At 42.4% G+C, this 14,429-nt stretch overlaps 1 protein-coding gene across 9 annotated transcripts in view; it reads left to right on the top strand.

The window, feature by feature from the left end:
• PCDH9 (protocadherin 9) overlaps positions 1–14,429 on the top strand; it is a 779,656-nt gene that overhangs the window by 208,428 nt on the left and 556,799 nt on the right. The window contains exon 3 of one of the 9 annotated variants that reach the window (XM_081198264.1): positions 11,212–13,148. The exons of the other annotated variants lie outside the window; for them this stretch is intronic. Coding sequence (XP_081054390.1) covers positions 11,212–11,232 — 21 coding nt within the window. The 3' untranslated portion in view covers positions 11,233–13,148. Of the gene's footprint in view, positions 1–11,211; positions 13,149–14,429 lie in introns of those variants that run through there. 9 annotated transcript variants of the gene reach the window in all.

Raw genomic sequence — 14,429 nt, 5'->3', positions numbered from 1 at the left:
TTGGGAAAAACAAATACAGTAAATAGACAAAAGTACAAAGATTCACAAAATGTTTAGCTGTCTGTGGCCCCCCAGAAAAATAAGCACTGGTTGCACTTATTCTCTGTTAGAGATCTCCAGCCCTATCCACTACAGAACCACAGTTTTCAGGGTCACATGCACAGAATAAAGTCTTAATAGGCATTTGCTATCCCTGGAGAAGTCTGGGATAGCAAATGATGGGGCTAATGATTTCTGACAAAGAATTCACAGGCTCCTTCATCAAACTATGGCTTCTTGGATACTTTTGATAAGTTCAAAGGCAATAAGTGAAACTGGCATAAAAGTATTGCCTCCATGTTCTGCTTTTAAAAATATTTAAGCTTCTTTGCCTGAATGCATGAAGCAACCTGGTGTATTTCAATGTGGCAATGCAAGTTGGAATTTTGTGAGTATGAATTTGTTTCACTAGAAACCATTTGCAAAACCTCCTCCACTTCCAAGTCCACCATCCTTCCCTCAACAGCCTTGGCAGCCAACAAAAAGTGTATTGTGGAGCCAAACGCAGTAGAGTGCTTAAGAATAGTGAGCTGGGAAATGAGAGCTGAAAGAGGAGAACTGTGGTGCAGCAATTGGTTTGATTTGGTGAATAAATTGCTATTTTCAGATTCAATTTGTATCAATAGGCAAAGCACTGTACAGCTTCAGATTCTGTCACACTCAGTATCCACAACCCTGATGCAGCCAGTCTTAAACAATCTTCCTATTATTGACAATAATTATAACTGCAAAAAGTTATTATTTTTAAAATCTTATGGTATTTCTTTGCTCCAATAGTAGTAGTAGTAGTCAATAGTAGTAGTAGTAGTAGTAGTAGTAGTAGTAGTAGTAACAACAAAAACCACTTAAAATAGTAGGGAAGGATTTTTGTTTTGTTTTATTTTGCCTGCTTGCTTCTGGGAAAGAACTGCAAACATTTACTAATTCAGAGAATGCTACAGCTGTTCACTATTGGCTATTTTTGAAAGTCCAGAGCCTGCTGCTCATGCACCAAAAGGACTTAAGCTTTATTAAACATGACTGGAAGCTGGAACTACAGAGTGCTCTTTTCCCAGTACGTTGAAAATTATACTCTGCTAATTTAGAACATATGATGTAACAGTGCAGAAGGGGAACAGGTTGGATGTGTGATTATGTCAGTGCATAATTAAAGCTCATGCTTATTTTGGGAACCTATGCTGTTTGTCAGGGTGAATAGTGTTGGCCTTCCAGGTAAGCCCTCTGCCACACTTTCTGCAGATGCTGCAGGGTTTGTTTTGCAGTGTGTTGTGTTGTGTGTGCGTGTGTGTTTGCAGCCTTTGTGTTATTTGTAGCATGGAAGAAAATCGGTGTCCACAGTTCTAGTTGGCAGTTGAAGCACATGCTGCAGCAATAAGGGCAGGAGGAGACACTGCTGGGATTCGTTGGAGGGCATCTGGGCAGCCCATTGTGCTTCCACTTTTGTGAACTTTCTAACACTGATATTGTAGATACAAAGATGTCTTCACAAAGGCTTGGAGCAAATACATTTCAAAGCGCTGCTCTGAGATCTTGTTGTGTTGTGTCAAGCAGAGATTAGCAGCTTCTGTGTAGGCTGATTCCTTGTTAGTGAGACCCTGATAGCAAGAGATGTTCCTCAAACCAGCCAAAGATACTCAATGATTTTCACATGGTTGGTGGCGTCAAGGTGGGGTGCTCCCCACATGCCAGGGTAGGGGCTGGAGAGAAACAGCTGGAAGTTCCATTACAGCAAGTGAAAGTCTGAAATCCAAACTGATGTAATGTAAAAATAAGGCCCACAGCAATGGCAGCTTGCTTGTCAGGAGAACTGTTAGCGTGCTTTCACAGCTGAACCATCAGACAACCATACCAGCTAATCCAGCGCTGGTTCAGATGTTTCAGTCTTGCCATCCCAGCTCTTCCCTCCCTACTGCTTCCCCTTGGGCAAAGTTAGCAAAGTGCCCTCCCACTGTTGGTCTGGAGCAGGAGTGGGGCACACTCCTCCCAAATCAAGCACCTGCCGATGTGGTCTGCCATTAACTTATCCCAGCCCGAGGTGGAGGAGGCGGTGATGTGAGCAAAGGCAAAGCTGACAGGTTGATCCACCATTATTTATTTGTCTGACAGCTCGGTTGTGAAGGCAGGCTCTCAGGGTGACTGGGAAATGTCTTTTAAGGCCTCTTTTTGTGCCGTGTCTGTTTTCAGCCTGCGTTTTGCAGTTGGGTTTCAGGATGTTCAGAGAGCCATAATATTGCGTGGTTTGGAGCAGACAGTGTTCCCTTTGGGAAACCGATGCTGCTTCAAAGAGTAGCACTGTCTGCTCTTCCATAATCGATAGAACAGAAATGCCTTAAGCCTCAGATAGTTACTCATCTGAAAGAACCTGACCATGTAGTGTAGGACTGGTGCCAAGTTTAGCATGGCCCGGTGGAGAGGGTGGCAGACACAGAGCTGGTGAAGCCCGCTTCCTCGTGGTGGAATTGAAAGCAGCATCGCCTTCCCTTGATAGCACTTGCTTGATAGCACTTGCCATTTTAATCCCCCAGTGCCTTTGGGGTTCCAGAAAAGCATGGAACCATCTGGAGTGTGGCCCTATCAGGACCCCAGATACGGTATAAGTAAATTAAAATGGCATGTTCCAGCAACACCACTTGCCAGCTATACCACCTTGAGTTAGCAAGTATTGAGGCATGTCTGCCTCATGGTAAGAGATTTATCTCCTGCCTTAGCTGCCTTTCCTTGCTGGAGGCTGAATGACTATGTATTATACTGAACTGCAGCATTTGGGGTTGAGAGAAGCTTCAGTGATTTGTTGGGTTAGTCTGTGGTGGCATTTGGTTCTAGACCTGATTCCCCTTGCCTTCAGGCTTGTCACTGGAATCTGCCATTATCTTCTGGAATTCCTGGCAGAAGAAAACTTATTACTGGGGTGCTAGTAAAAGAGGTGATAGCAGCTGCAGAAGTGCCTGATATTTTTATACTAATTCCAACTATTATTGATCCAGTGTATTAATTGCCTTTTAAAATCAAAAAATCAATTCTCAATGAGACTTAGGAAACAGCCAAACCCTAATAACGACATGGAACCTTAAACATCAGAACAGTAAAATACCAAAGTCTAACGTCTGAGCCACATACAAAAATGAAGATTCACATTGACCAGTAGCTGGGAATTACTGAAAGAAAGGGTTTTTCATCTGCTGGTGAAAGGAAGCCAAATATTGTTTTGTGGTGGGTTTTCCAGGGCCAAAGGTGCTGCTACCTTTGTGGAGGTTCTGGGTGACGTATCTTCTGGCTGGGGGGTGGGGGGAGAAGAAGTTGCTGCCCATTCTGCCTCTTAGCTTCTTTGGAGTTTCCATTGGCCTCATAAACCCTAAGGTAGAATTGGATAGGCTGGGTTCATGGCCACCCTAGTCACTTTGAGGAAAGCTTGGTTAATTGTATGGTGAAAGATTATCCCACATTTTGCACCTGCTGGCCAATGACCACCACCACACATCTGGTAGTGTTAGGTGCCCTCTGGACCTATGCCCCCAAATCTGGTGCTAATGGTGCCACTACGCTGGGCGTCGTATTCCATAAGGTGGGCCTCTCTACAAACAACAACAGCAACAATAATGTTCTGTACTGAGTGGCCCCATCAATCTCACCTCTGTAAAATGGAAAAAAAATGGAGAAAGGCAGCATCACAATATTTGTTTGTTTATTTGTTTGTTTTTAAAACGTTTGTTGCCTTTCTTTCTAGGGACACTGAAAGTGATTTAAAACAGATATACAGTGGTACCTCAGTTTAAGAACAGTCCTGTTTAAGAACGATTCGGTTTACGAACTCCGCAAAACCGGAAGTAGTGTCCCGGTTTGCGAACTTTACCTCTATTCTGAGAACGGAATCTGAACGGTGGAAGGGCACTGGCAGCGTGAGGCCTCATTAGGGAGAGTGCACCTCGGTTTAAGAATGGACTTCCGGAATGGATTAGGTTCATAAACCGAGGTACCACTGTAACAATAAAAACAAACATGTAAAACTAACAGCAACAAAGAAATAAAACAGCAGAATTAAACACTTGTTTTCCCCCCGCTAAAAAATAAGTATGTGTGACTCCATTGACAATTAAAGAACCAAAGTTGCACTACAGATTGCACTCTTTAAGACTGATGACAATTTTTTGTTTTGCTGCCTGTCTCAGTTTCTAAACATGGCACATTGCTTGAAATATCCTGGATAAGTTTCTTTCTATCATCCTCTGGATTCAATGCGCTTTTATAGAAATCTATCACCATTTTACCCATTGAAATTGGTAGAACAATTGAATCTCTTTATGTTGTTGGTGGTGTTATGTATTTTATTAATAAAGGTAACGGTTGCTTAATTTCACGTCTTGACCGACTCACCCCCTGCTTGCTCTGCAAAGGGTTTTTCATGTGCCCCTTACTGTAAGTTGCTGAAGAAAGAAAGTATTGTTTTCTGTAGCGCTCCTGTTGCTGTTCCTTAAAGAGCTATTTTGCAACAATAAGCAGCTGATGCAGTTCCATGCAGGAAGAAACTTCACCTGCTGATTATTTTTTTTTTTTAAATCACATCTAAGTCAGGATCACGCCAAGTACCCAGTATTTGTATTTCAAGCTGAAGGCAGTCCATGCTTGACCCTCCCCACATTTTTATATAGAAAAATATCTTTGTATACCACTATATCATAAAAAAATCAAAGCCATTTGCAGCAATGAAAACATAAACGCATACAGTAAAAGCATAAAAAGTTAAAAAGCAGTAAAAAGCAAAAAGTTAAAAACAAACATCAGTAAGCCGTTGAGGAAGGATGTTATGAAAGAAAGGGACTTAGGAGCATGAACAGAACATTTTCCCTTCACCATTCCTGAGCCACAGCTAAGATTCCAGGAACGGTTTAGCCACAGAACCTGTCGCTTTATAAACTGAACTTTCATCCTGTCAACCTTCATCCTAATCAAGCCTTTCTGACCTACAACCCATTATTCCAATATTTATGTTGGAGCCTTGTTTATTTCCTGTGGAGCCATATCTCAGAATGTTGATCTTTCTAGATTCAGATTTTAGTGCGTTCAACAATTATAAAGGTGTCGGGTGGATCAGACCTCCTCACAAAGCCAAGTACAGGTCATCAACTTTATATGATGAAACACCAGTGGATAGATAAACCCCCTATTTTGCCAATTGCCTTAAAACTATGTTTTATATCATATATGTATTTGAAGTCTTGGGTGTATGTCTGGCATGCTCTTGTTTTGCACACTTTGTGCAATTCCTTGCATATTTCTCACCACTGCTTCCAAGTTACAGCATATTGTGAATCTGAGTTGTGCAAATGTGAATGGACAGACTTGAATCTTTGGGATTTCCCCGCCCCCCCATCTCTTGTCAGTATTTTTCATGAATGCCTAGCTATCCCTAGCTAATGCCTAGCTGAGAGGAAACAGAACTTGCAGGGGTGGAGAGCAGCTGTTCCAAATACTGTAATGTAGGAAGAAAGTGCATGCACTGTGTGTTTAAGAGGATGGGCAAATGTGTGATGCAAAGACATTTTAAAATGCTTCTCATACACTATCTCAGTAAACCTTAAAACAACCTATAAGGTCTGTCACTGCTATATGTGTTCTCCATATTGAAGATGGGAATCATGATTTGAGACTGAGAAATACCGGTTTGCCTGTGGCCACCTGGTAAGCTTGTGAATCAAGTTCCTCTCAGAACACACATAGTATAGTGTAATATTGTAGAGTGTGATATATATTCTATGCTCTGCAGAAAATGCATGTGAAGCAATCCGGGAAGTTTGAGAAGCAGCGCTGTATAACTGCAAGGTTATCCTGTCGTGATTCAGGAGAAGACTAAAAGCAGCAATCCAACCTGCTGTGCAGGGGAGATCAAAACATTTCCACCTGCCTCCACCCACCACACTGAAAGAGCAGGTGAACACAAGTACCACCACAGAGTTCCCACAGTGGAAGCCCACATAAAGCCCCCAAGTGGTGCATGGGGGGGGGGCACAAACTGAGCTGGCCTAGAACCACTGAAAACTGAGTCAGTCCCACTATCATCGCTTGATCACACAGAGCACGATTCTGCCTCTCTCCTGGTTTGGTTTGTGTGGCTGTGGATTTGGTTGTGGCCACACTGACACTTCTCCCTGTAGGGTAAGGATGAGAACCTGCAATGTTTTGTACATAAAGGGAATATTTTAATATGTTTAAAAATAACAAAAACAAAACAACAACACCTGGAAACTACTAGTGAACTTTTTCATAAAGCACTGAAGGTTGTGTTAGGTGTGGTGCTCTACAATCATGAACAAGCATATATTTCTGCTTACAAAGTCTGCTATGTGCAACAGCAAGGAAGTGTGAATTTTTGGGTGGTAAACTTTTGATTCTGAAAATCTCTTCTGAAAATGTCAAGCAGCTTGTCACTTTTGGAATTCTAACTCTGACTCCATCTGTTGCAATCAATTGTGCTTTTTAATGAGAATCAATGAAGTTTGGGAACTCCACTGGCAAGTGTTTAGTTTTTCTTTTTCTTTAACGTTTTGAACCGTCTCCAGTAAGTGCAAGATCAGGTCAGGGCACTTATGAAGAAGCAAAACAGGTGAGCAAAGTCAGGTGGTCGGGAGGGCGGAGCGTTAGGTAGGGATTGTGGGCACGAAATGAGAATGGCTGATTTGGAGGAAGATAGTCTGAATGGGGGAATATTCTCCCCATTGCTCTTTCTGCTCATCTGTGCTTTGTGCTCTTAGATGAAAACTAAGGGCTTCATCATTTGTTGGGATTCACCTGCCTTGGGAGACAATGGAAGAGTGTGCCTTCGGGGGTGAAGTCAAACCATTGGAGATTTACAGCACCTGCTGTGGCTGTAGAGACCAATAGGGGAGAGGCATGTTGCAACTGTAGCAGATGAAAGTATCCGGTTGTGCTGCTGCAGGTTCACCATGGCTTTTTTCCTCTGTGTGCCCCTCCTAGCACTCGTCACTCCTATGGTCACTGCTGTAGATGCATGACCTGACTGCCTGTCTCCAGGTGCTGCAGCTGTCTGCAAGGGATTCCCAACTGGTGGGGTTAATCTTGCCAGCCTTCATAGCATGTGTGAAGACATCTTGACTGTAACACAGAGTTGGTCTGCCAACAGGCCTGGTTCCTGAAGCCAGCTACCCATGGAGCACATCCTTGGGGATCCTGCCATCTTCCATTGTATGGGCATGGCCAAGTCAGCATGGACATCTCCCTTCTCCATTCCATCCCTCTCCCAGATCAGACTAGCTGCTCAAAGCATGAAACTTCTACCTGATCTTGCGGAAGGTGTGCATGGTCAACCTATTTCTAAGGTGCATGTGTATGTGATGGATTCAAGAGGACTCACAGTTGACTTTTGTTTACTCACATTGCAATTAAAGAAAGTGTGATTATATATAGGAAAGCAATATTAAGCCAGAAGTTGAAAATACTGTGACTTGGCTCACAAACACCCAAACTATACCAAGGTAGGTTCTGTCAAGCCAGAAGGGTAGCTTGGTTGTCTGTCAAAATCCTAATAAATGGCAAAGAGAATCGCACTGCACCTGAGACACAAATTTGTTGTGAAACAGTTATCTATGAACATCCTCTGTCACAAAGAGAATGTCGGCTTGTTTGCCAGCAGTCTTGATTTATAATGAATTTGGATATTGCAAACTCCCATACATAGGAACAGTGTGCAAAGATGAAAATGGGATGTTGTGGTTACAGTATGCTACACTATAGTGTTAATATTTCTCCAGACTGGCTAGAGCCACCTAGGTAATATTTCATCAAGCATTATTTTCCCCTTCATTCAACTCTGATGTGCTTTGGAGCTATAAACGTATGTGCAGAGGTGAGGAGGGTTTTCACTGAAATGTCACCTTCAGTAAAATATGCAGGCATGTTTGCATGTTAGCGTGAGGTGGGGAGAGAGTAGGTTCGGTGCCGCTGAATGTAACATGTGAAAATGTCATATAATTAAATAAATTAGTGCCATTTCATTTAATAAAAGTCCTCAATATGTATGTATTTTTTAAAGCCTCTCTGAAAGAAGAAAGCAAAATGATGTGTGGTTGTGTTTCAACCTGTGCATGGACGGACACACATACACACGGATTTCTGATGGCCAGACACTTTGGGGAGTTTGCCTTTTCTGATGTATGTGTTTCATTAGCTTTTTCAATGCTTGGAGTTTTGTTTTTTTCCCCTTCTCCCCAGCAGTTTTGTAGAGCCTTTAGAAGTTGTGTTAGTTAATTTATCCTTCCTAGTATGCTAAGGGGAATCCTTAAGGTAATAAATAGAGGCATAAAGCTCTTCAGGCTATGAGGCACATGGTAGGAAGCATGAAAATGAAATGTGGAAAGACAAACCCTAAGGTAAAGATGCTGGTAGTTTACACCCAGCAAGGGGATTATTTTTTCTTCCTTATAAAGTCAGCACTTATGATCAAATCAAATAAGTGAGGCCTGGTTCCTTGAGAGCAACTTTGCTGCAAAAATTAAGTAGGGAAGAGCCAATAAGAATGACTGTTGCTTACCCCTACTTATTCTGTAGCAGGAGCTTAAAGGCTAATATGCAGGACAGGGCAGGGATTAGGGGATGGAAGAGACTATAACTACTGAAATGAATGGATGGTCCTACTACTACATCTGGCCTCTGGAATTTTGTTTAATACTGTAATGCTCTTAATGCAAAAACCAAAACACCTTACATCCTTTAATTTTTTACAGAATTTCCAGTGAAAACCTATTTTATGAAAAATAAGCTGAACAACGTAAATGGCTAAATGTTTGCCAAAATAACCTTGTACATATATCTCTGCAGAAAACTTGCAAAGTCAGAACATGTTAGAGTCAACATGACCAAAAATTGGGCCCCAGCTCTAAGCACTCTTGAGGGGGGGGTTAAAGTATCTATCATTCTCTCCTTTCTCGTGGCAAAGGACTGAACTGACAAGGACCATTTATCTGTTCTTTTACCCCCCCCCCTTCAAAAGCCAAACCCTGGCTGTTTGGTTTAAGAAATCATCATTTTTTTGGGGGGGGGTATGGTGAAATGGGAGGGATGATTCCTAGAAAGATACCTTCTGAGGCGCTTTTTGAATTGTGAGATCTGAAGCTACAACTTCCACTTTAGAGTAACCACAAAATGGTAGGACTGAATGCTAAACTGTGATTAATCTTAACTATGGTTTGAAGGTGACTTGTTTCTACTAACAAAAGATAAGACTAGCTGGAGTTTGTCCAGGTTCAGATATCATGACAACTGAAATGGAAGTGAATCTTCCAGATTTGTGCAGATGCAGCCAGTGTTCTTAAGACTGGAATACCAGGTTAGTTGTCCATATGCTTTTATGGCTGAGGAAACCCAGCCAGTTGGGCAGGGTATGAATTATTATACACAAACACACAACATAGCTGCGTACCAAACATATTGTGCTCCGAGCCCCAAAACCCATCCCCCATGGAAATAAAGACACAGTGGAGACAGAATTTCGTTTAAATGTTAATGGGCAAATTTTGGCCACAACTTTATTAAATACACAAGTGTGACTGGTATTGACTTAGGCATTGGTATCAAAACTATAACTGGCTCCTGCCCACCCTGCGGGAAGCCTGGAAGGGTACACAACCAGCAGGGGGAGCTCCATCAGTGTGTATTGACTGGTGCTCACCCCTGGGGTTCCTGGGGGTCCTGGCATGGCCCTAGCCCCTCTCTGGGCTTCAGACAAGATTCAGACCCCCGGATTCCTTTAACGGAATACCCTATTCATTGGAGGGGCAGGTGATGGCCGCACCTCACCTCCCCACATTCCCCTAAACCAATGCCTGATCACCAAACCTTACAAAGTTGTGACGATTGCTAAGAGGTAGGCAAAAACCAAGTGGCCACAGCCAATCTGCCGCATTGGGAAAAATTCCTACCCAGCCCCCGTTCCAAAACAGGTGACCAACCGAAGTCCAAAGCAAGGCCAAACATGACCTAATTAACGGGTGGCTGGGCGGGTGTTTGGCAGTGCGAAGCAAAATGAGGTCCCTATGTCACGCTGCCAAATAAATACCCCCAACCTTGCCACGCTGCCGATTGGCTAAAGCCATTGGCATAACTGTGGCACCACCGGCTTGGAGTGGGGCAAGCCCCACCCGTAAGCTGGTTAGGGAAGAGTTCCAGGGCCAAGCACAACATGGATCCTCTGTTAGGAGGATCCAATTTGCTGACATAAAAACTTGGAAGAGATCTAAATGAAAGGCTGTTTGGATGTTTCCTTCACATTATTTTCCCTTACTCAAGATAATTTCTGCAACTTCATTTGCAGGCCACGTGCTGGTGTTGATCTTTAAAGCTCTAGATGGCTTGGGCCATCTGCTTTGCCTTCACAGGTTAGACGGGTGGTTATTCAGCCCTAGCACCTCAGATCTGAAACTCCTTCCTTATAATTTTGGTGCTGCTGGAGCTTCTGTAACAACATTAGAGTCCACTTAACTATAAAATCTGTAGACATTTTGTTTTGTTTTACAGCTTCAGAAACAGTTGTTATCTTTCTTGGGTATTATGGAAAAGAGTAGAATATAATTTTGTGAAGTATTTCGGGGGAAAAGAAAGATGGGGTGTGCTGGGGATTGGTTTTAATCCTATTTGGTGCCTCAGGATTTCACTTTAGCATGCTTTAATTGTTGTTGTTATTTTATTTTATATTAAATGCTTCTTAGCACAATACAACAATAAAAATATTCATTTTGTTGGCAAATTTTGAAATGTTGTAACCTATCCTAGGCAGTTAGAATATACATTTATATAAACGAGTATATATAACATATGATAGACCTGCACAATTTGTGGTACACCAAATCAAAAGCAGCCAACAAGTCCTGCAATGTGGAATGCTGCATGCTGTAAATCCCCCGGTCTACTGTTTTAGGCAGGCATGAAAAGCTGGAAGTTTCTTCAGCCCCTGAAGTGCTGCCATGCATGGCTGGTGGACTGAGTTTTATGTGGTAGGTCATACATTGTGCAGCCCTGACATATGATACCGATATAGTAAATTATGCAGCTAGGGAAAAATGGGGAATCTATATTTAGGTTGTAAATGTCCTGAAGTCCCCCAGGTCTGCTTATCTCTTTGGTCTCTCTCTCTCTTTCTGTCTTTCTCTCTCTCTTTCTCTCAAGTGCTCCCCACCCTCTCCCTGAGAGAATCAATGCCTGCTTCACCATCTCTGACTACCGGGAGGCAACATCCAATGTGGTACACAGCACTGCTTTCTCTGAAGACGTTTCTTCCTTCCTTCTCTGCTGAGAAGGGTGCGGGCATCCAAGAAGATGTCTTGGGATGCAGAGCCAAAGACTATACACAGAAACTCTCCACGTTTCCTCTCTTTGAATTGGTCTTCTTTGTTGTGAAGAACTTGAACATATTGAAAGAGATGGGACCCCACTTCTTGGTAGCCAGGCCTAAAGGCCCGTCCAAAATTTTTAGATGGAAAATGAAGACCAAAACAAACATTTCTTTGGCTGGCATCTGAAAAAGGCATTAAAAAATCCCAATCATACCACCCAAGACACATTTCTCAAGAGCCTAATGGCTTTGCACATTTAGGTAACAAAATACTCCTTCCTTTAAAAGACACGGTTATGGAGTATTTGGCATCTGTTTGCTGATGATGTTCTATACTCTCTTTAGACAGGGATACCCCATCCCCAATAATATATAAACATTTGTGCTGATGAATGCACGTTTTCTGTCTTTAAAATATTGGGAAATGCATATATTTGTACTGCAATGCCAATTTTGAAAGTTTTAAAATAGTCTTCCATGAGTGCTTCACAATACAGATCACATCAGTTTTATTGGTGGTAAATAAAATAAAGGCAAATACCTTTCCTCACTCGATGGAAAAGATCTGATATTACTTGATCAATATTAATCACCTTGCTTTATATTCACTTTTTGGAGGCACATAAAAACAGCAGTAGACATCCTCTATATATACGCCAGAATGTATTAGAATAGGGACACAATCCAGTTCTTTAATGTGGAGGTTTAATATTGCGAATGTACACCAGAGCACTGGTCCCCGTGCTAAAATAAATCATGGGAGAAAGAACGCTCCCCCCCCCGCCCCCTCCCCAGGAGAGGACGTTTCCCAGCACTTGTTAGTCTGGTCCTGCAGAGCTGGAAGCAAAGAGTGAAAAAGTTGCCCAGACTGGCATGTTATGTCCATCCTTTATTCTGCCATCATAGGGCTGTGGGTGAGTGCATTACCTCAGCTCCCACCCCTTCTGTTCTAAGTGCCAGTTCATGGGATCCAGGATGGGGTTTTGAATACCTTCCAGCAGGAAATACACTCCCTGTCACCACAGGCTTTCTGTGGCCAAACCCTCCTGCCTGACAACATGCATGTGTTCAGTGGCACAACTATTCTGGGGTGGCAGTAGGTTTTGCACATGATTAGGCCCTCACACAGAATTGGGCAGAAACACTTTTCCTCCTTCTGCAGCTTGTTCCCTGTGCATGCACTCAGGGAGCCGGATATTGCTCCAAGCCCTTAGGTAGCCTTAGATTAGTTTGTTCTGTAAGAGACCAAAAGCATTTCACTGTTTGGTTCAAATTGTTCAGCACAAAATAGATTCCAAATATCTACTTGCAATAAAGAGCAAAGCAGTGGGTTATCAACAGGCACTTGTCAAGTGATCAAATTCATTTAAAAATATTTCTGTTTGAATTGTAATAACTAGTCCATGCACCTGGGAAAAAGAAAATAATTCATAGTCAGCCAAATGACAGCTTAATCTTGCAACCACTTTTCACTTGGGAAGCCACCCAAGAATCAATGGTAAAACTTTGCCTGGAGTTGTTGCTGGCTTGGACTGAAAATTGGTATATACCTGTGGCTTGATTAGATCTTGTGAGAAATATTTGTAATAAAGTGGCACAGAGTATGAATATACTTTATGTAGTGCATTTTTCTGAGGGGGGGGAGTAATCACATAGTATTTATCAGCATTTCTAGAAAGCTGTCAACCATTAAGTGGTGCTTGTAACCCCTTTTTAAAAATGTAAATCCACTGTGGTGTAATATATCAAAGAAATAAAAGCTAGAAAGTTGTCTGAGGCTGATTCTCATTCATGGAATAAATCCACATTTTTATACCACAAAATAAAGAAATTGGTGCATTTTTCTCTTAACCATTGTGCAATGAGCATTCATCAGAACCGACATAGTCATGTCAAAGATTTATTGGAGTCTCTCAGGCATGTTTAGGTAGTTCTTCCTTGCACTCAGGAACAGCGACCCCTCTATCTGCCTACCTGGCAGTTTAGCAACATATGAAAACCTGTAACTCTGATTTGTGCATCTATTAGCCTGTGGTTATTATTGAGACAATGTATGTGAAGTGGTTAGAAACATACAAAAAGCACTTTTATAAAGGAATCCTTCCCTAACTATAATTGGTGCTCCTGAATTGTATAGACAGGTTCCCCAGCCCCTTTTTTAAAGCTGGCCAGTGAAATAGACTGGCCAGTAGGCTCAGGACAGATGATACCTTGGCAGAAGATATACCATTTCTGACCAGAAAGATGGTCTGCTGGGGTAGACCTCTCTACCAGTCCATCCTTCATTCCCTCCTTCCATGGCTTTCTGTTTCTTTTCGCTCTGGAGAGCAGGATGGGTAGCAGCTGAAGGATGGCTGATGCTTTCTGCATCAAGTTGAACGCTCAGAGAGCATTCTAAGGACTTTCTCAGGATAAGCCCTTAATATTTGAGGGGCGCAACTGCTCTTCAGGATGAGTCCAAGGTGGCCCATTTCTATTTAAAAATATTGGACAGACTCAAGGAGGATAGTTCTCTTGACTGCTATTAGAGATGACATTGAAATGGTATGTCCAAGTACTAGCTGGTGGGAACAAGAGACAACTTGCGGGGGCTGCTGCATTAGCCTTACTTGTCAGATTCCCAGGAGCACATGGCAAGTCACTGTGCTGGCAGCAGAACAAGATGCAACTTTCATCCAATCCAGTTTGGAGCACCCTAAATGGCTGCAACCCAACATCACATAGGAAAACTCTTAATGTCTTTAGTCAGTCTTTGGATTACATAACCACTTTAAACTAAAAATGTTTGTGAAGTTCCTTCCTAAATACCATACACTGCCCAGTTTATTCTCCATGGACCACACACCACAACCCTTAAGTCAGGCTAAGTTATGGTGGTTTGCTGAAAGCCAGCAACTAAACCAAGATCTCCTGGCTTCAGATCCAACTTTCTAATTGACAGAGCACCTCTCATACATACTAGGTTATGCCAGTTTTGGTAATCAAAATTATTAATGTTTCCAATTGTTACTAAGTGTATTTTTCCTGCTAAGTTTAGAGAAGCTCAGGAATG

This window comes from Podarcis bocagei (genome assembly GCF_964188305.1).
Source record: "Podarcis bocagei genome assembly, chromosome: 6".
In the NCBI taxonomy this organism is placed as follows: domain Eukaryota; kingdom Metazoa; phylum Chordata; class Lepidosauria; order Squamata; family Lacertidae; genus Podarcis; species Podarcis bocagei.
This window is presented reverse-complemented; position numbering and strand designations above follow the sequence as displayed.